We start from the raw sequence: 22,223 nt of genomic DNA on the forward strand, positions 1-22,223 counted from the left end.
GTTTTGTTTCCTATCTGCAAAATAATAATGAGCTCTTTCCCTTTGAGTTAACAAGTTAATAGGTCAGATGACTGGGCTGATACTGATACTGATACTGAGTATCTTTGGATTTGATGGCCTGATATAAATAATCTTCTTGGCATTCCTAAGAATGCAAAGAGACTCTAACAGTACCTGTTGCTGCTACCCTAGATTCCTCTCATATTTGATTTGTCCCCTCAAAAGACTCAGGGAACAGCCTAAATAAAAGGTCAAGATAATTCTATCATGATAAAGATTATCTTCCTCAACGGTTTAACCTTCATTAGAGGTAAAAGGCACATTCAGTTCAGTTGCTCAGTCATGTCCGACTCTTTGCGACCTCATGAATTGCAACACGCCAGGCCTCCCTGTCCATCAACAGCTCCCGGAGTTCACTCAAACTCACGTCCATCGAGTCGGTGATGCCATCCAGCCATCTCATCCTCTGTTGTCCCCTTTTCCTCCTGCCCCCAGTCCCTCCCAGCATCACAGTCTTTTCCAATGAATCAACTCTTCGCATCAGGTGGTCAAAGTACTGGAATTTCAGCTTTAACATCATTCCTTCCAAAGAACATCCAGGGCTGATCGCCTTTAGAATGGACTGGTTGGATCTCCTTGCAGTCCAAGGGACTCTCAAGAGTCTTCTCCAACACCACAGTTCAAAAGCATCAATTCTTTGGCGCTCAGCTTTCTTCACAGTCCAACTCTCACATCCATACATGACCACTGGAAAAACCACAGCCTTGACTAGACGGACCTTTGTTGGCAAAGTAATGTCTCTGCTCTTCAATATGCTATCTAGGTTGGTCATAACTTTTCTTCCAAGAAGTAAGTGTCTTTTAATTTCATGGCTGCAGTCACCATCTGCAGTGATTTTGGAGCCCAAAAAAATAAAGTCTGACACTGTTTCCACTGTTTCCCCATCTATTTCCCATGAAGTGATGGGACATTCATTTTCTGAATGTTGAGCTTTAAGCCAACTTTTTCACTCTCCACTTTCAGTTTCATCAAGAAGCTTTTGAGTTCCTCTTCACTTTCTGCCATAAGGGTGGTGTCATCTGCATATCTGAGGTTATTGATATTTCTCCCGGCAATCTTGATTCCAGCTTGTGGTTCTTCCAGCCCAGCGTTTCTCATGATGTACTCTGCATAGAAGTTAAATAAGCAGGGTGACAATATATAGCCTGACATATTCCTTTTCCTATTTGGAACCAGTCTGTTGTCATTACAACTCAGCAAAAACTGGGACTGAGAGATCCCTAGCACGACAAACTCCTAACTAAAGATGCCTGCAATCACTCTAGCTGTTTTCAAAATACATTTCAAGTTTTTACTGTAGCCACATATTTCCAATCTCACTTTGTGGTCCGGAAGTAAGGTCATTTTGATTATTTAGAAAGCGGAAACTGGCAATTTACTATTTATATGAATAATGGTAAACTAAAGAACGTATTGATTCTCTCTCCCCCTTCCTTATTAACAAATGAGAATACATAAAAAATTTATGTGAGATAAAAAGGCCTTCTTACAAGCATCTTTATCAGTTGGATACTTTAATTATTTAACATTAAATGTTCTATTAAGGGTATTATTTCAAAGGTGCCAGGCCAAGTGGAACTCATGTTATGTAAAAATTTGATCATCCTTCTGAGGCAAGGACATTTGACTCAATATCCATGGACTCCCCACCAATTCTCCAACTACTGTGCAGTTAAATGGAGCCATACCCCTGCTCTGGTCAATGTACTGTGAGTGAAAGAGCATGTCACTTTTATGCTAAAAAAAAGGCTATTGTGTGTGGCTCTCCAGCTCTCCCTTCCCTCTGCAATGACCAAGGAGGCCACATGTTCCAGCTGGTACAGTTACAAGAGTGGAGCTCCCATCAGTCTCAGTACTGGAGACACTAAAGTGAAAGTGAAAAGTTGCTCAGTCATGTCTGACTCTTTGCGACCCCATGGACTGTAGCCCGCCAGGTCCATGGAATTCTTCAGGCCAGAATACCAGAGCAGGTCGCCATTCCCTTCTTCAGGGGATCTTCCCCATCCAGGGATCAAACCCAGGTCTCCCGCACTGTGGGCGGAGTCTTATCCATCTGAGCCACCAAGGGAGACGCTATGTGAGACAGGATATCTGAGCTATGGTGGATGTGTAACATCAACAAAAACCAGATATTTGTGATGCACAGTTCAGTTCAGTCACTCAGTCGTGTCCAACTCTTTGTGACCTGAAAAAAGGTCTGGACTGCAGCGTGCCAGGCTTCCCCATATGTACTGTTACTGAGACCAATTTTGTTGTTACCACATAGCTGAGCCTACTCTTATTAATACACCTTCATGGTTGAAAATCACATTTAAAATTATAGACAATCTGGAGGAGGTAAGTTCAGTGGCTAATTTTGGTCACAGAATCCATTTCACATTGTGCAGATATATATTTAACTTGAAAGTATAGTTACTTGAAAAGATGAATTCTTTAAAAGTAGAGGTTCGCATGTTGTCTTTGATCTTAAAAGAGTCATTTTATTTGCTATTGTTTCCTCCTGAGTTGCTTTGCATATTGCAGCTTGAAGCACTCCATGGACAGAGTTATAGCTTTGCATGGTCTCATTTGTTTCATCATCTTTAGGAGATCATTTCAAGCTAGCTTATGATAATAGGTATCAGCTAAAAGTCCCAACTACCGAAATAGCCTATTTAATAGAGTAAATGCTAACGTGATTCAGAGAGATAATCTTCAGAGAGATGATCTGTTTGGTTACACTTTTAAAATATAGTTAAGAGACTTCTCATTAAAACACTCAACTTCCAAGGGTCTGCATCTAAACCTTATCCAGCAAGAAAATGAAAACGATCTTATTTCTGCATGCTTTACCCTGTATATTTAAGTTTTGTGTTTTCTTCCTTTCCAGCTTAGTAATATCACAGCAATCATCAAACAGTTGGATCTGAGAGATGATAAAACCAGTCTGCCCCTTATGTCATTTCTACCCAGGAAGCTGACAACACATTGCTATTTGTTTTTTGGCTGGTAACAACATTAGTCTGAACATCATTATGCACACTGCAGTTGCGTCTTTATTTCTCCTTCTAAGAGAAAAGAAAAAGAATTTACTAGTGTAACATAAAACCAATGGGGCACTTTAAACTAACAGCTAGTGAATTTATAACAAACAAGAACTGCTTCCTCATATACATATGGACACCAAGCCAATCCTTGGAATTAGTTACTAATTATTTCATAGTTGAGGCTTTTTTTTGTTTGCTTAAAGCTGGATGTCGGTTATGAATGAAACCTTTCATTTTTGTCACCTAACTATAAAAGTAATTAAATTTGGTGCTTTCGGAAATCACTTCCCTAACCCTGACTGGGTCTTTCACGCTCTCTCTGCTCACCTTCTGGAGTAAAGGAAATAACACAGGAAGCTTTATAGCCACATATCTCATTGTCTCCATTGTGTGCTGTGATCTCTGCATTTTCATTTCTAATTTTATTGATTTGATTTTTCTCTTTGCTTCTTGATGAGTCTGGCTAATGGTCTGTCAATTTTATTTATCCTTTCAAAGAACCAGCTCTTGGCTTTGTTGATTTTTGCTATGGTCTCTTTTGCTTCTTTTGCATTTATTTCTGCCCTAATTTTTAAGATTTCTTTCCTTCTACTAACTCTGGGGTTCTCCAATTCTTCCTTTTCTAGTTGCTTTAGGTGTAGAGTTAGGTTATTTATTTGACTTTTTTCTTGTTTCTTGAGGTATGCCTGTAGTGCTATGAACTTTCCTCTTGGCACTGCTTTTATAGTGTCCCACAGGTTTTGGGTTGTTGAATACCTCAGGCAAGCTGAAGTCACACTCAAGTCCTAAAAATCTCATCCAGGTTAGTAAAAACTCTGAGCTTCATAATTCCATTCCCCTTTTAAAGGAAAATAGTTTTACTTTTAACAGCTTGAGTGAAGTTTAATGGAAACAAATTGCATACTTCTGCAGTGTAAAACTGATAATTTGATGTATGAAACCATCACTATAATCAAGATAATGAACACTGTCCCACAAAGTTTTCTTGGACCCCTTTGTAATCCTACTGTTCCATTTCTCTCCTCATAGTTCTGTTCCCAAATTATATTTCTTCTTGATACCATCGATTATTTTGAGTTTTCTAAATTTTATATAAATGGAATTATACAATATGTACTTTTATTTGGCTTATTTTGCTTGTTCATGTCCCAAAGAACAACAACCAATTACAAAGAGTGTACTAGGCTTTCCCAGAAAATATAGCCACTTAAGCTAGAGCCAATCAAATCATTTCCTTGCTCTGCTTCCATGTATCCTCTAGAAAAACCTTGCCCCAGCTCCTGCTGGTGGAGCAATCCTAACCGCTTTCGGTTTGACACTACTCAACTGGACCTTATGTTTGCTCAAATAACTTTTCAAATTTTAATGCACCTCAGTTTATCTTTTAACACACTCAACATAATTATTCTTAGGTCCATCCTTGTTGTTACATGTAACAACAGTTCACTCTTTTTTATCACTGAGTAGTACTCCACTGCACAGATGCATTATAATTTATTTCTCCATTTATCTGTTGATAAACATTAGGGTAGTTTCCAGGTTTTGATATTACAAATGAAGCCTCTACGAAAATTCGCTTGTATGTCTTTGTATGGACATATGCTTTCATTTTTCTTGGGTAAATATCTATTTGTGGAATGTTTGAATCATATGGTTGGCGCATGGTTAACACTTTTAAAGGCTGCCAATTTAGGAATTGCCAAACTTTTCCATTATAGTTATACCAACTTATACTCTCAGCAGCAGAGTAGGATAGTGTAAGAGTTACAGTTCCTTCACATTTTCATCAGCACTCATTATGATCAATCTTTTCAATCTCATTTTGGTTTTAATTTGCACTTTCCTAATGATTAATGATAGTAAGCATTTTTTCCATGGGCTTATCTGCCATTCACAAATCCTGCTTGGTGAACTACCTATTGAAATCTTTGTCCTTTTACACTAAGGTTTTTTGTTTGTTTCAGTTATTGAGTTACAAGTATTTTTTATATACTCTGAATGCAAATCAGATACACAATTTGCAACTCTGAGTTTATGGCTCATCTTTTCATTGTCTAAATAGTGTCTTTAGAGGAGCCAAAGTTTTTACATTAAAAAAAAGTCTAATTCATTAATAAAAACCTTTGCCTGAGCCAAGATCACAATGGTTATGATTTCTTCTAGAAGTTTTCTAGTTAGATCAATGATCCTTTGAGTCAATTTTTTTCTGTTATACAAGGTATGAAATGAAGTGTTGGGGCTTTTTTTTGCATATGGATATCCATTTGTTTCAACATCATTTGTTGAAAAGACTTTCCCCTCTCCACTGAATTGCTTTTGCAGCTCTGTTGAAAATAAGCTATCCATAATTACATGGGTCTACTTCCAGACTTTCTCTTTTGACAGATTTGGTCTGTCAGTTTTTACACCAATATCATACTCTCTCAATTTACAGTAAGTCTTCAAATCAGGGAGTGTTAGGTCTCCAATTTTGCTCTTTCTCAAAGCTGTTTTGATTAATATAGCTTCACATTTCCATATGAATTTTAGAATTTCTTCAAAAGTCCTGCTGGGGTTTTAATTGGGATTGTGTTTGAGTCTACTGATCAATTTGAAAACTGACATCCTAACAATATTGAATCTTCTGACCTGTAAACACAGTATTATCTCTCCGTTTATTTAGGTCTTTAATTTTTTTCAGCAATGTTTTGTAGTTTTCAGTGTCTTATATATCTTTTGTCATTTCCCCACTAAGTATTTGAAATTTTGATGCTATTGTAAATGGTATTGTTTTAAATTTGTTATTGCCAATTATAGAAACAGATTTTATATAGAAACACAGTTTTTTATTTGTAGATATTATATAGAAATACAGTTGACTTTTGTACAATGATATTGTATCTTGCACCCTTGCTAAATTCAGTTTTAGTGACTTCTTTTGTAGATTTCGTTGGATTTTTCCAGATGTTGTTGTTCAGTTGCTAAGTCTTGTCTGACTCTTTGCAACTCCATGAAATGCAGCAAGTCAGGCTTCCTTTTCCTTCACTATCTCCCAGAGTTTGCTCAAACTCATGTTCATTGAGTCGGTGGTGCCAGATGATGCCAACATAGATGATGATGTCATCTGAGAATAAAAATGGTTTTACTTCTTCCTTTCCATTCTGAATGCCTTTTGTTTCTCTTTTTGCCTTACTGTACTAGGTAGAACTTCCAGTACAATGCTAAATGGGAATCATGAGAATGGACATCGCTGACTTATTCCTGATGTCAGGAGAAAGCATTCAGTCTTTCACCATTAAGTATCATGTTAGCTCTTGACTTTCCATAGAAGTCCTTTATCAGTTTGAAAAAGTTTTCTTCTAGTCCTAGTTTGCTAGAAGTATTAGGAATAGATGTTAAGACTTGGCAAAATCTTTTCTGCCTCTATGGAAATGATCAGATGATTTTTCAATTTTAGTTTGTTAACATGGTGAATTATATTTAATCGACTTCTGAATGTTACACTAGGCTTGCATTCCTTACTTGATTATGTTATATTATTCTTCTAATGGATTGTTGGACTCAATTTGCTAAAATGTTAAGAACTTTTTATCTGTGTTCTGTATGGGAAAACTAGATAATTGGTTTGTAGTTTTCTTATTATGTTTATGCAGTATCTTCATCTATTTTGGTAATAGGCCTCACAGAATGAATTGGGATATATTCCGTTTGTTCCAGTTTTTCTAGAAAAGTTTATGTAGAATCTGTATCATTTCTTCCTCAAAAAATGTGGTAGAATTCACCAGTAAAGCCATTTGGGCCTAGCATTTCTTTGTGAGAAGGATTTTTAGCTGTAAATTTTAATAGATAGTGGCTATTCTGATCATTTATTTCTTCCTGAGAGATCTAGGTAGATTCTTTCTTTCAACAAATTTGTCCATTTCAACTAAATTGCCTATTTTTTAGCACAAAACTGTGAATAAAACCCTGCTTTTCTTCTTGTAACATCTGTGGAATCTATAGCAATGTCAGCCTCTTTCAAGTTAATTAAAACTCTGAGTTTTACACTTTCTTTTCATTCTTGAATAAGGCAAAGTGTTTTTTTACTTTTTGTTGGTCTGTTTATGATCCTGAATTATAACTTCAAAATATTTTTCTATAGATATAATTCAGTTATGAAAATGGATGAAGTATTTTAATTGAGGGTATATACTTTCTTCATAAATGGCTTAGTATTTTAAAACCACAAAACTCACTCTCCAAAAGCCAATGGCAAAGGTGTGTGGTAGGGTAGTACTAAGACCGAAAAGAAAGGTCACACTGAATGAACAGAGATAGGAAGAAATTCCTGTCAATCATATTTTAAAGAAATGAAAATATCCTGGAAATCTGTAACACTCCTAATATGTAGATGAGCTGTATTACTGATAAATAAAAACACCAAAGTTCAAGAACAGCAACAAATTTATGCATAACCAAACATACATATAGAATCCATAAATTTCAGTAAATAAATCAGGGAACACTTCCATTAGAATGTGCTGATGAGATGGCTAATTAAATCAAAATGCAAAGAACAGTTTTCCCTATTTGTGGTCTTGAATTAAGAAAAAAAGAAAGATTACAGAGTTAGAAAAAGTTATTAAGACAGTTTCCCAAAACCATACAAAGAAAGAAAGCTGCAGAAAACAAGGATCTCATTTTATTTTTGTCCGTTTTAGCTTTGGTTTCCAGAAACCATCAGGCCCTTCTTACACCTCAAAGTTTCTTCCCCTAGACCTAGGGAAGAAAATGCCTGTCTTTTTCACAAGAACAAATATAAAACTATTTATCTGTTTCTGAATTTATGTAGCTCCAATTAGCATCTCTGTTTACAAATTGCCCAGTTATAAACCCAAATCACAGAAATTGCCTCCAACCTATCAACAGAATATCAGGCCATAACACCAACTCAGATATTAGTCAAGAATGTTTGGGACAGTTTAACTTAAACATTGGAAGGTTAGAGTTACAAGAATTTGACAGGCAGTCTCTTCCATCCACATCCACAGCTTGTGCAGGGTCAACTGAAAACCTAATCTACCCTATGAAATTCCACTCCACACTCACTCGCCTGCTGGACAAAGCCACTTTGATAGCTTGTACTTCAGCGCCAGCATATCCTAGAGATTCAGCAACTCATCAGAAAAGCCTTATTCTCCCTTCTCTTGACTTCTCTGGTGTGGCTCCACAATTTTCCTAAATTTCCCAAGCTTAACTTGACCATCTTTGACTCCTATGTATCCACTCTCCATGATCTTCCATTTAGAGAGTTTCACATTGGTAGAAAAGGACAAGGGCAGGGATAATCAGGGAAGGCTTCCTAATATTTATATTAGGCCTTTAAAGATGCCCAGGACTTTTCAGACAGAGACCTAGTATAAATATATTTTAGGAAGCCTTCTCTGATGATCCCTACAAATACTGGGTTCCTACAGTATTCCATACTTGTTTCTCACTTAACACATACTACCCTTATTAGAGTTATTTTGTACCTATCAAATTGTAAGCTCCTTAAAGGCAGGAATCATGTTTCATTCTCCTCTGCAACTCAGTTTCCCTAGCATAGTATTTTAAAATGTCTTCAAGAGATTGAATACTGTACCATGGCAGTATACCACTGTAAGCCCAGAGAAGTACCCAAACATTTGGAGAATGACCAATGAATGAGTAGCACCTTTGTATGTAAAATTTTAATAAAAGAGCATTTGTAAGAAGAGTTTATAGGTAGTTTCTATATTCTTCTTCAGGTAGTTTCTATATTCTTCTTCAAAGATTATTTGACTCTCTCAGAACCAAAACTTCTCTGAGCTTTGAGTGAGTGAAAGTGTCCAATGCTTTGCGATCCTATGGACTATACCCCACCAGGTTCCTCTATCCATGGAACTCTCCAGGCAAGAATATTGGAGTGGGTTGCCATTCCCTTGTCCAGGGGATCTTCCTGACCCAGGGATTGAACCCAGGTCTCCTGCATATCAGGCAGATTCTTTATCTCCTACCTTGTAACCATCCAAAAGATTTAACTACATCTTACTCTACAGGAGAAATCCCAAGGATGAATTTGAGACTCAGAAGATTATCAAAGCAAAAAAAAAAAAAACACCACCACCCATCCCTTAATAAGGAAATAAAGTATCATTCTTTTTGATAAAATAAAATATCATTTCTTACTACTATTCTTGCTTGTACACTTTTAGAAAACCAAAGTTGCATTAAAAAAAAAAAAAAAAGCAGCTTATTCAGAAATGCTTGATGAGGAGCCAGAAGTATAAGGCAAAGGAGTGGATGGCGCAGCTCATCACGCTCCACTGACTTTCAACAGTGCTTCATGATCTCTCATCTCCAAACAAAGGCTCTGAGACCCGCTTGACCATGTATCCTGAGGATTATGGAAAAGGGTGATCAGGAGGTGTCACGAAGCCCACTCTTTAAATATCCTGTCTGATTTGTGGCATCACAACTACCTCATCTTTTAAGAAAGACTTTGCTAGAAGACCATCAGCCAGGCAACATGATCATTTCATCAGTGATTTTAATTTAGAATTGACAAATAATCACTCAGTTTTTACCTTCAACTATATCACCTGTTCTCTACAGCCACATCTTTGCCCTTTCAACAAACTCTCATAGCCAGTTACGTTCAACACATATGATGTAGTCTTTTAGTCTTCAGACACTTGGAAATCACACAAAATAATTTAATATTTAACTCAAAGCTGTCCATGTACACCAGAACTTAGAATTACCTCAAAATTTTATTATTGGCAGGAAATACTGCAGTATTACCTCAGAAGTCAAAGAACATTAATGTAATAGCCGGAAACCAAATTGTTTCACCCCATACCAATGATTTCAAGAGAAAGAACAGAGAGGCAAAATTTATCTAGTGAGTGGTAAATTTCAATTCCTTATTAAAGACATAAATATGTTTTGTTGCCAGTAATCTTTAAGGTCTCTATGGACTGTGTGCTTTACAGTTGTTAAATGGGCTTTGCTTTCCTTTCTATAAGAACAGAAGAAATAACCAGGGGCGCAAAGAAAATGACAAAGTGAAGAACCTGGCCACGAAATGCAGTTCAATTTTCACATTTATCAACCTGCCAAGCTCAGGCCTAAGCTTAGATGGGAGGGCAGCCATGGTCCTGGCCACAGAATCTCCATGTACCCAAAGGATGTCTTGGTCTTGAAAATGAAAGCACAGGTGGAAGATGGGGTGGATTATAGCTCAGGGAGTTGCAGGCAATGCCATGTCTATGGATATAAATGTTGGTTAGGGAGTGTTCATTTTATTGTGAACTCAGGAAAAGGGTCCTTTTTGAAAAACTTATTACTCAGATTCTATCTCATTTTTTCTTAATAACCTAGTGGTCAGCTCTTGAAAAAAGCTTTGTCATTTTAATGTGAACATTTTTGAAGTTTCTAAATAAAACACAACCAACAGGAGGGGAATGGGTGGAGTCTGCGTCCATGTAGAGACAAGTGGTGACAGCAGGGCAGCCTGAGCCATTTGAAAGCATGGTGAGCAGCCGGCTGCTAATACAGCATCCTTCACACTCAGTCTGCTTCGTAAGAGATAAGAGATGAGCTTTTGAAGACCTCCTGCCTCAGTCCAACAGGCCAAGCAAAATGCCAGTGAGTATCAATTAGTAAGTGCCACCTCAGAGGCCTTAAAAATCATATTTAATTATATGATTCACTGCTTCTTCTTTAACATGCACTGAACAAGGTAGTAAATTAGAAACAGCAGTTTTCCAAGATTCATTTGCTACATTAAAACTCTTTGGGAGTTGTTTGTAAAAATTCTCCATCACAGATGATGGCGTTTGACACTCTGGGGAGCCATGTAAGTACACGATGCCAAACTTCTCACCACAGCATCACTATTTTAGAGGCAAAACCAATGGCCTTAGTTTTCTGCAAATGTACTTTAAACAAGTTGAAAGAGTTCCCAGTAATTAACCTGGTTATCAAATCTCACATACCCTTGAAAGATGATTTTAAAAAACTTCAGTTCTCGTGGCTTAGTGGGCACTTACATCAGTCTAGTTTTGAGACACAACCATCTTTTCAACTGGACACTAAGTGCCAACTCTGAGTTCCCCAGATGATGCCCAGTCGCTCTGCTGCTATCAAAGGCAGGAAGATGAGTGAAGATGGCACACAGGTTGTCTCACCAGGAGAATCAGACCCATCAGGATATCAGGAACAAAACTAACTTGTTTAACTGGGATTCAGTCATAATGAACCTACTTTCTCTCCCTCAATATTTCTAGGGAAGAACTGGATTAGAGCTCAGGCTGAATTCTTTCAGGTAACCACTCTACAGGACTTGTACGAACTAAAGGTTCCTCAAAATGATCCAAATGAACTCTTCCAAAGTCTTAAACCTCTTATTCCCCAAATCATCTCCTCCAGCTCAAGGACACATAAGAAAACAAAAATGTCATTCTTTGGAATTACATTTCTCCACTACCAGAAAGAGGATCCAACATATTATTTCTAGTCCATTTAATAAATATTTTTGAAGGTTAAAAACATGGTCATTAAAGCCTCTCTGGAACTGAATATATTTGCGGTTTCAACCCTCTATAAACCACTTAGCAATATGGAGAACACATGAAACAAACAGAGCTTCCCAGAACATTCTGCAAGATTTCACTTTATCTTTGTAGAAAAGGTAGATCTCGTGGCTGGAGATGTTTCACGAAGTTCCTGGTCAGATGTGGTGTCTGTGCGTGTGCTCCTAAGTTGCACTGTCCTGGTGCAGCCTTTGGTTATTCTTCATGAAACTAGCATTGTTTGAGCCTCTGAGAACCCCGTCCTGTGTGTCTAGCTCAACAGATTTTAATTTAAAGCCTTTTACTTTAAAAAGGTGGCACTTTTCCACAGCCCCTCTAGTTCTCTGCCTTCAGCACCACCGAGACTCCAAAACAAGTTGCCAAACCTTCTTTTCTGGGCCCTTCTCCTTCATTTCCCTGTATTTTTGTACAGACTGAACTGTATATCACCTGGTAAAACCATTCAGATTACTTGTTTAAATTTATAATCTTAATAAAAAAGTCAATTATATAGGATGGTGATGCCTTATAAAAAACAAAACAAAACAAAACATAGGTAGTGTATGCAGATATTCTGCAAAGCACCTTGAAAATTCCATAAATCCCATCCTGCAGGGATTTCACTTTTCTATACTCTTTCTACTGCACCTGAGTTCCTATCCCTTCTAAATATATGCTGTAATATCAACATTTCCACAGACAAAGCTCTGCACACTAATAAAACACAATGCTGTTTACATACAGTGCAAATATATAACATATTTTTAGCGTAGGTTATGAGCAATATTTTTAGATGGATGGAGCCTGCAGTGATATTAGTAACAAACTTCTACTGTAAATTAGTGGCCTAAATAGAAATTTATGTTCCATAAAACCCAGCATGAAACAATAAGTTAGAAATATTTAAATAACATTTTACAGAGCGTTAAGCAGCCAGTACAACTGTGTCAGGCTGAGTCGGTTACTGAAAAGGAGAGCTCGGCACCGTCATAGAGAGGCGCCCAAGCAGCAAGACAGTGCATGGTCTTTTAAACAACTTTTAAAAAATTATGTATGACCTCAAGATTGTACCTGACTATTATCTGAAGGGTAGCCTCAACCTTGAAAACAAAAAATAACCATCCAGCCCAAGAACAAGTTTTACAACCTCTACAGACACAAGACCAAAAGGCACCTATATAAGATGGGGTCTGGTTCGTCTTTTCATTTTCTAAAAATATGCTAGATCTGTAATGTGAACAAATGAGATTACATCTAGGTTTGGCTTTCCAAGATCGATAATCCTGCTCAAGTCATAATCAAGCCCATTCTTGCATTACTCACATTTCACAGGGCTAAGAATATGTCTATTATTTAAGAAAAAGCAGCTTCCAACTTAAATTTATCTTGCAATTCTGCAAAATACCAAGACTTTAAACACTATATTCAAAACCTAACATTACAAACCTGATACTATGGTTGGATCCCAGTAAGTATGTGAACAATGTTGAAACTCCCCAAATTTGTAATTTAGGTTTATTTTTTCCAAAATAACTGAGGTGGGAGTTGATAGTAATGGCTGGTGCAAGGAACAAAGAGTAAAGTTCCAACCTCGTTTTCTCCTCTAAACAGAACAGGTTAAGTGTCAGGGCTTCAGTAACAGGGATGGCACAAATAAGACAAAATGATGGCTTTACCCTATTTTTCCCTCTGCAATTTAGAAGGATTTTTTTTAAAGGCATCAATTATAAAAAGAAAAGAGTTATCTGATTCACAAATAATATCTCAAAATAAAAAATAAACAATAGGTATGGAATAAGGCTTTACTTTATTAAGACAAAAAGACTGGTGCTGACCTGCTGGATTTTTCCAGTGGATTACCTCACATATTCCACTTTCATCCTTAAGTTACACATCCCTAACACTGGCTCCATCATTTCTCTCCTGATTTGACTTAGCCTAGCCATTTCTGTCAATTACATCTTTAACCTACCGACCACCCAAAGTCCTCATGCATCACTTCCACTTCCTCCTCTTCTCTTCCCTTCAGAGCTAATATGGAAGCTGAGAAAGATTAGAAGCTCTACTTTTCATTTATTCTTTCACCTCTACCACAAGACAAGGACAGTGACAGGTACTGGGGAAAAGTGAGCAAGAAAGTCGTGGTCCCTGCCCTTATGGAGCTTACAGTTCAGTGAAGTCGTACATGAAATAAATACACAAATAAAGGTCTCATTACAAATTGTGACAAGTGCTTTAAAGAAAAAGACCTGGGTTCTGTGGATGACTTAGTTAAGATAAGGGTGAGTGGCTGTCAAAAGGGTTTTCTCAGTCAGTGAAAATTGAGGTGAGACTAAAGTGTAAGTCTGAGGTAGGCAAGGGAAGACCAGGGTAAGAGGACTCTGGGAAGAGAGGCACAATGGGGGCAAAATCCTCAGAGAGGACAGAGCTCAGCACATTTTAGAAAATGCAAAAAGAGCCGGTAAGGCTGGAGGTAATAAACGGGCAGTACAGCTGCCATATTAAGACGCTGGACTTTATCTTGGGTATAATCGGAGCTGTACAGGGTTATGTGCATGACCTGATTTATGGTCTTGCAAAGAACCCTGTAGCTGCTGGGTGGGGAAATAAAGAGGAACAAAAATATAAATGGGGAAACTAGTTAGGAAAGTACTGCAGTAGTTCCAGAGAGAGCCAACAACGACTCAAACTAATCCAAGCCATCCTCATTCCCAGAGTCTGGCAAAGCCCCCTGTTCGTCTACATGAATGAATGAATGAATCAACAGATAAAAGCACCAGTTCGTATAGTCTTCTTGTATGATATTTCTACCTGTCCCAGGACAGAGGCATCCTCCAGTCTTTTTCTAAGATATAATTACATTTCTTTTCTAGAGTCAGATTTTTCAGTCAACATAAAAAAAAAAAACCAGAAACTGGATACTATCTAAAGTTCAAACTCAACTGCCACAGAAAATTCTATAAAAGTTGAAATATAACTTTCTGAAATCTCAAATAATCAGATAATTTATATATAAGATCAAGCAAAATTTTATATAAAAGTATTCATCAAAGTACTATTTACAATATTAAAACAAAACAAGCTACATGTACCTAGATGTTGGAACATCTGTGTAATGAAATAACACGCAGCCTTGAAAATGTTTTCAAGGAATATTTAATAATGTGGGGGAAAGCAATGCAACATGCAAAGAAAGCAGGATATAAAACACGTGTAATATTTCTTTTAAAAAATAAACCTCAGGTCATAACACACATGACTAGAAAGAAATAGATCAAAGATCAAAGTAGTGATCTGTGGATTGGGAAGTTATGGGTGATCTTAATATGTTTTTCTAGTTTCCAAATTTTCTACAATAATAGTACGTTTATTCTCAGAAAAATCTCCTAGTAATGGCTACACTTACAGGAAGACACTTCAGCTAGCTCCCTGCTGCCATCCAGTCCTCATGTGCGGTCTACACACAGCACACTTACACGCTGCAGCTGAGGCTGTGAGCACCTCCCTGACTACTTCCACTCCTGCTCTCCACACTTGCCGCACAAGGCACTCAACTGACAGGACGTATGCTGCCTTGACGCATCAATTTATTTTCTGTGCCTTTAGCTCTCACTTATGTGTCAAACTGACTATGATTTCATTTCCTTGTCCTTCCCCTAGCACCAAGTGCAGCATCATCAACAGAGGCATTTAATATTTGCTGATTGCTCAGAATGAAGTTATTCTATATATTACTTGGCTCATTACTCGGCTCTCAGAAGACCAGTGTGGCCGTGATCTCCTGAGTCCCTGCTGCTTCTTGGCCAAAAGCTGCCACCATACTTTCTCCTGTAAATCACACATGTCTAGGGCAGAGAAGACACCTACGGTAAGGTCTAACTCAACCGCTGAAATTAATAAAAGATAAAAATGACTTCTAAAAGTACCGAGAGACTATCTGCAGCTCTGTGGGAGAGGCAGGGGCAGTGGCAGAGTCAGGCCTGGCAATGCAATGGCTCACGTTCAGTGGCCATCTCCCCAGACCATCCTAGGGCAGTGACCATCAAGAGCCCTTTAACTCTTCAAAGAATGTAAACCAGCAAACAAGTTTGGAACTGTCCATCTGAGTTTCTGAATGTTCATTTGACCGGCTAGAGAAAATGAATTTGGGACTGCCATTGTGTTTTTCACTCTGTTTAATATAACTGTTGAATATCAAAGGTTCATTGAAAGTAAATGAAGGTAGCTTTTAAGCTTAACCATTAGGCACTTCAGAATTGTTTTCAAGGCAGCACAGCACAAAGGCCAGAATAATCTGATCATTAATTCCTCCCAGGGATATAAAATTAAAAGCATGATTCAGTGTACATCTTTCTTCCTACGATGAATGAACACAGGCCTGAATGAAACCAGGCTGTGTGATATGTGCTCATGAACCAGCATGGAGAGGATGCTTTTAACCATTCCAGAAAGAAATATTAAAGGCACTGATGAATAATTATTCTGATGAAGCACTAAGATCCTATGAGGTTAGGCTGTGATTTAAGCTGACAGCTTTGCTTATAAACACTGGTTCTAAAAAATACCAATTAGTGATTCATTTGACTCCTGCTCTGCTCTGATACTGTCCAAATTCTGGCGTTTCATGTCATACCAGCATCTTTTACCACATAAACTTCAGTTTTATCAAGACAAAGAGAGTAAAAAGTACTTTCAAGTGAAAATAATACAAATAACAAAGGATCTATTTTACTGTTGCAAACTCTGACAATTTCCCCTTTGCATTAAAAAAGATAATAAGTGTCAAACCAGTTATTACAGCTCATGACAGCTTCAGAATAGAGAGAGCGTATCTAGCTCTATATTATTCAATATGGACACATGGGAAAAGAGCAAGCAGTTTTTCTAACAGATTTCTCTACCTCAATGCCAATATGGCAAATAATCATATGAAAATGTTATTACTCTACCTAATTTTCCCTTGGAGCTTTTAAATGGAAACTTTTGTTAACTGATTTTTAACATGTGCCCAGGGAGGGAAGGGCAGGAATACCACTATGAAGGGTGCTGCCAACGACCTCCAGGCTTAGGTGAGAGGACCCCTGGGACGGGTGAGGACCAGGGATACACACAAAGACAGATGTCTTTCCTAAAATGGAAGAGTTCCTGAAATGGCATGAATTCCACTGAGGCAGAAGTTGGAGGAAGGAAAAGAGAAATCTTAATCTGTGCTTTTGTCCTCTAATCACTGAGGATGACAGTCAAAATTAGAGGAGAGTACAGCAAATCACAGGTAAAAAGGAACAGAAGCAAAATGAAGTCGTTGAACGGTCTCTTTATTACAGAGATAGACTCGTTTCATCAAGCCTGTCTTAGCTCAGCTGCCATAACAAGTTATAGACTGGGTGGCTTGAACAAATATTTATTTCTCACAGTTCTGGGGGCCAGGAAGCCCAAGATCAAGGTGCTAGTCAGTTTGGTTCCTGGCTCACTGTGTCCTCAAGTTGCAGGGTAAGGAGTCGGGGGTGCTGATCTCTTCTCTTTTTCTTATCCGGACACTGATTCCACCCTCAGGACCTCATCTAAACCTAATACCTCCAAAGGTCCCATTTCCAAATACCAGCACATAAGGGGGCATGGCTTCAACATATGAATTTTACGAAGACATAACATTCAGTCCAAAACATAACCTTTCAGTTCAGTTCAGTCACTCAGTCGTGTCCGACTCTTTGCAACCCCATGAATCGCAGCATGTCAGGCCTCCCTGTCCATCACCAACTCCTGGAGTTCACTCAGATTCACGTCCATCGAGTCAGTGATGCCATCCAGCCATCTCATCCTCTGTTGTCCCCTTCTCCTCCTGCCCCCAATCCCTCCCAGCATCAGAGTCTTTTCCAATGAGTCAACTCTTTGCATGAAGTGGCCAAAGTATTGGAGTTTCGGCTTCAGCATCGTCCCTTCCAAAGAAATCCCAGGGCTGATCTCCTTCAGAATGAACTGGTTGGATCTCTTTGCAGTCCAAGGGACTCTCAAGAGTCTTCTCCAACATAACCTTTACCTAGTACCAACTAGGTGCTAGATGTAAGGTGTGAATAAAATTGGATAGTCATGCCAAGGGCAGACTCATGCTTATAATAAGATGCTCAGAAGCAAGACTGTATTTTCACTTACACCTAAAAAGCTTGTTTAGCAAACAAAGTTATCTTTATCTGAAATGCCTTTAATCCTGTGCTTTGTATTTATGTCCATACTTTTTAGATAAGATTTTCTTTAACTGCTGCCAACTGTCACATTTTACTGATCTACTAAGCAGTATCTATATTTGCTGATTTTATTTTCTGTCCCCTTAATGTTATCATAACTTAATACTATCAGGGAATAAGAAAGAATCAATGCTGATTATAGTTAAGAAAGTGAGGATGAAAGCAATACTAACTGGGGATATTTGGTTTTTTTGTAAAGCCTTGACAGGAGGTCCTCATCCCAGAGTCATTTCAGAAGCACTAACCTGACTCAAACCCAGCAAAGATGATATAAATACATGGAGTAAAGACATCCGTAATTTTCCAGTGAGGCAGCCTGATTTAGCAGAAAGAGAATCCATCCACTCAAGGTCTTTGGAGTCACACAGACCTGGTTTGGAAACCTAGTCCCACAATTTCTTTTTTTTTTTTTTAACGGTGTGATCTTTCTGAGCTTCAATTTCTTCATCTTTAAAAATGAGAATACCCTTGCTGCACAGGAACACTACACAGGACTAAATGAGAAGTGCATGCAAGTGCCTAACAGGAAGTACCATGCGCTCAATAAACTGTTTCCTCTCTGTTCCCTCAAATGCGTTCTGCTAAGTAGGGGTCAGAAGTTCAAAAAGTTTACCCCCAGCCTCTGCTTGTGCCTGTGTATGTGTGAGAGAGGGGCTGTGTGCAGAGGAAGGTATGTATTTGTAAGTGCTTTGCTTTTGTGAGGCTGACCACTCTAAAATATTTTGTCTACTTTTTGATTTGAATATCATATTAATTTACCCACATATATCATCTGACACCTCCATTTACTGGTCTTTTAGGCATCTCTGGGCATGTGGATGCTTGATAAGTAGTCTATTAGTATGATTTGACGCGCTCTATTCTGTCTCCCTTTTTTTTAAGAGAATTACGTGGCTGGCAGTGAGGATGGCACCAAGTTTCATCTTTGATTTACACCCACTTTCTCCCCTTTCTGTATCACTGAATCTGACTCTGTTTATTCCCATACTCTGCGTAGAGGACCACCTCCGGTGTCTCTTCACTGAGAAGAAAGGTAGACAAGCAGACAAAGCAGAAGAATAAAGGAGGGAAGAAATGTGGGTCCTTAATCTTCTGGATGGGCTCAGATCTACCTTATTCACCTTCAAACTCCGTGTGAATCTATTTAGCCACTTCAGGGAAAGGCTGATTTCCTGATTTCCCTGAAGAAGGGAATGAACAATCAACACACTAAAAATCAGAGAAAACTTTGGAAATTATGAGATGCTGCTACTGTTAATGACTAAGTTGCCTTTGTATATGTCTCGTGGGCTGAAATTCCATTTCATTTTTTCATCATACATAGAACTGGAATTACCGCTGCAAGAAGAGTTACAAGGTATGTTCCCTTTGGTCTATCTGAGCATCCCAAATAGTATCACATTCCACCTGAAGTTGTGCCCCTGAAATAGACTGACAATGCTTCAATTATCTTGGCTGCAGGCAAAGACAAAACAAGAGTCTCAGGAGTTCTCAAGAAGCTCAAAAAGTTATCTCTAAACCATGTTGTTACCAGATGGAAACTACAAGAACACGACCAAAACTGTAAGAGTGGAGCTTTCCCTGGGCTTTGTTCTGGCTATAAGACAGTTTCCAAATGTGCAATGAAAAGTAAGCAGAGGCTGACAGGGGGCCAGTGTGCAACACATCAACAAAATCACATTTCAGACACACAACCCATCTGGTCCTGCCTCACCCACCCCCAGGCCGCCACACACTCAGGGTTACTCAAACTATGGTTAGCCTAGCATTAACTTGCCTATGTAAGTTTATCTGATAATTCACAACATAATGGGGAAAAAAATCAAAAGGACAGAAAGCAGAAAACATAAAACAAATACTGTCCTTCATATTTGTAAAAACATAAATTGTTTATGTGACAAAAGTGAAGCAATGATTAAGCTGTAAGTTCAATCGCAAAGCTATTAAAATCTTTTAGAGAAAAAAATCCCATTTCTTCAGCTTTCCACCATTTAAAAAATCAAATTGAGACTTGAATCACTGCTATAAAAGGAAACACCTTTTCTGAACCACATGCGTGTAGTAGGGGGCCACTGATGCCACCATGACTGCTCCATCAACTCAGCCCAGAAAAGAACTTTCCGAATCCATGCTTGTACAAAATCCCGCTGGAGAAGTAAACCAGCATCTAAGCATCTTCTGCAGTGTAAAAATTCTCTTCTCTTACATCAGTAGCCTTATGCCTAGACTCAAAACTATCAGCTTCTCTCAGGTAAGAAGAAATAAAGACAGAAGCCAAGGGCCCCTTGGGTAAAATCCCACTGAGTAGGGAGAGGCAGAGCTGGAAGATTTAATTCTAACATGAGATGACCCCATGATGACATGTGAAAGGGAAAGAAGAGAGAATAGGAATGGCACCATTCACACATAAATACTTTCCCAAGGTGTGCAAGAATCTAGCTTTCTTTAAGGAGACAACCATAGCGCGTATCATTCAAATTCCTTTCTGAATGAAAGCTGAGTAACAAAGACAGAACTTGGCAAGATGGCACAGCACAGTGAGGGAAGAACTGTATTCCCAGCTGATACTTGTCGAGATGTTAGGTTGTCAGCTCGACATAAAATAAAATGAGGCTGTGCCACAAAAAGCGTTTTGAAAAGTAAAAATCCAGGGGAAAGATGAAGGCAGCATTTTAATGAATCTGGAGAAAATGAACTCTGTGGGGTGGGCAGCTCTGACTGTGACCTTTCTCCAGCTGACATCCTGGGAAGAGAAGAGACATGACAGAGAAGCCAGTGCCTGCCTCCTCCCCCCACAATGGAAAGAGCAGCACCTGGAAGCTGACAGCGAGGGAGAGCACCTGATGTGGATTCTGTCCGTCCATTAAAGACAAGAGAGTGAAAAGTGGAAGAGAAAGCTCCTAATACCAACAGCGGGGACCTGGGGTCATGCAGTAAGGAGTTACAAAGGCATAAAAGCTTTATTCAGATGGTTCCTTTCAGGCCAACTCATTTCATGATACTTAATACAGGCAGTGAGAAGAACAGTTGGGTTGGATATAACTTACAGTACGTCACACAAATCTGGAGCGCCCACAGAACATTAATTCCAGGGCACACATTGAGATTATGCTCTTACAACCAGCCTCTTTGCCAGGGGCAGCTTGTAACTCAGAAAGTCATGTTTCATTTAGGATGTGCTGTATAATGCTGAAGGGGAAAGTTAACTATTTTGTTTTGTTGTGTCTTTTTCCCCAATCCAAGTAGAAAGCATTTGGGAAAGAGCTACACATGCTAAACTGAAATTTTCTGTAAGGTTTTTCTCACTCATCTGAGCATAAATCTGCTTAGGTCTCACCTCTTGCACATTTACTCTTGTTCTAAACACAAAACATCCCCTGCTACTGGCATCCCCACAAGAATGCTGACCATTCTGGAATTTGCCTTTCTCATATAAATGATACTGAATATCACTTTCTCTTGAAGCTAGAACTGTGCTTTCTACCACAGCATGCCAGACACTAAATCATCCCTGCTCAAAGGGATGTTTGTTAAAACACCACTTCCTGATGCAGCACAATGGGGTGAAACACTACTGAGCCATAGAAAAGAATGGAATAATGCCATTTGCAGCAACAGGGATGGACCCAGAGATGGTCATACTAAGTGAAGTCAGAAAGACAAACATCATATGATACTGTTTATATATAGACTCTAAAATATGACACAAATGAACTTATGTATGAAACAGAATGACAGATATAGAGAGTGAGTTGCCAAGGGGAGGACGGGTAAAGGGGGAGGGACTGGGAGTCTGGGATTAGCAGAGGCAAACAATTCTATACAGGACGGATAAACAGCAAGGTCCTACCCTATAACACAGGGAACTATAACTCAATATCTCATAATAAACCATAATGCAAACAAATACAAAAAAGAGTGTGTGTGTATATATATGTATGTATAACTGATTCACTTTGCAGTACAGCAGAAACTAACACAACACTGTAAATCAACTATACTTTAAATTCTTAAAAACATTCTAAAAAGAATTTTTTAAAAATCCTACCTTCCTCCATGTGGTAGTGAGAAGGTCTTTTTTTTACCCTTAGCTACTCCTTAGTTCTGGTAATCAGTAACTATTCAACTTAAATAAGAGAACCCATCTTAATTCTTCTAAGTAATGCAAACATCTAATTTTATTCATGCTCTCAAATTACTTTCCTTTCTACTGCATGTTTGTGTAGCTGTTACACGAGTCCTTTGTACTGATGTAGCTGTCATTCCTTCAACTCAGTTCTTGCCAAACACTGAGCTGTGTCTGGAGATACAAAGATAACCACCCTTGTTGAAGAGATGCC

At 38.5% G+C, this 22,223-nt stretch overlaps 1 protein-coding gene across 2 annotated transcripts in view; it reads right to left on the reverse strand.

The window, feature by feature from the left end:
* Nucleotides 1–22,223, reverse strand: part of BTBD9 (BTB domain containing 9) — a 369,881-nt gene that overhangs the window by 258,860 nt on the left and 88,798 nt on the right. Inside the window, exon 6 of one of the 2 annotated variants that reach the window (XM_068960691.1) lies at nucleotides 15,107–15,132. The exons of the other annotated variant lie outside the window; for it this stretch is intronic. Coding sequence (XP_068816792.1) covers nucleotides 15,107–15,132 — 26 coding nt within the window. The remainder of the gene's footprint in view (nucleotides 1–15,106; nucleotides 15,133–22,223) is intronic. 2 annotated transcript variants of the gene reach the window in all.

This window comes from Capricornis sumatraensis, chromosome 22, assembly GCF_032405125.1.
Source record: "Capricornis sumatraensis isolate serow.1 chromosome 22, serow.2, whole genome shotgun sequence".
NCBI lineage: Eukaryota > Metazoa > Chordata > Mammalia > Artiodactyla > Bovidae > Capricornis > Capricornis sumatraensis.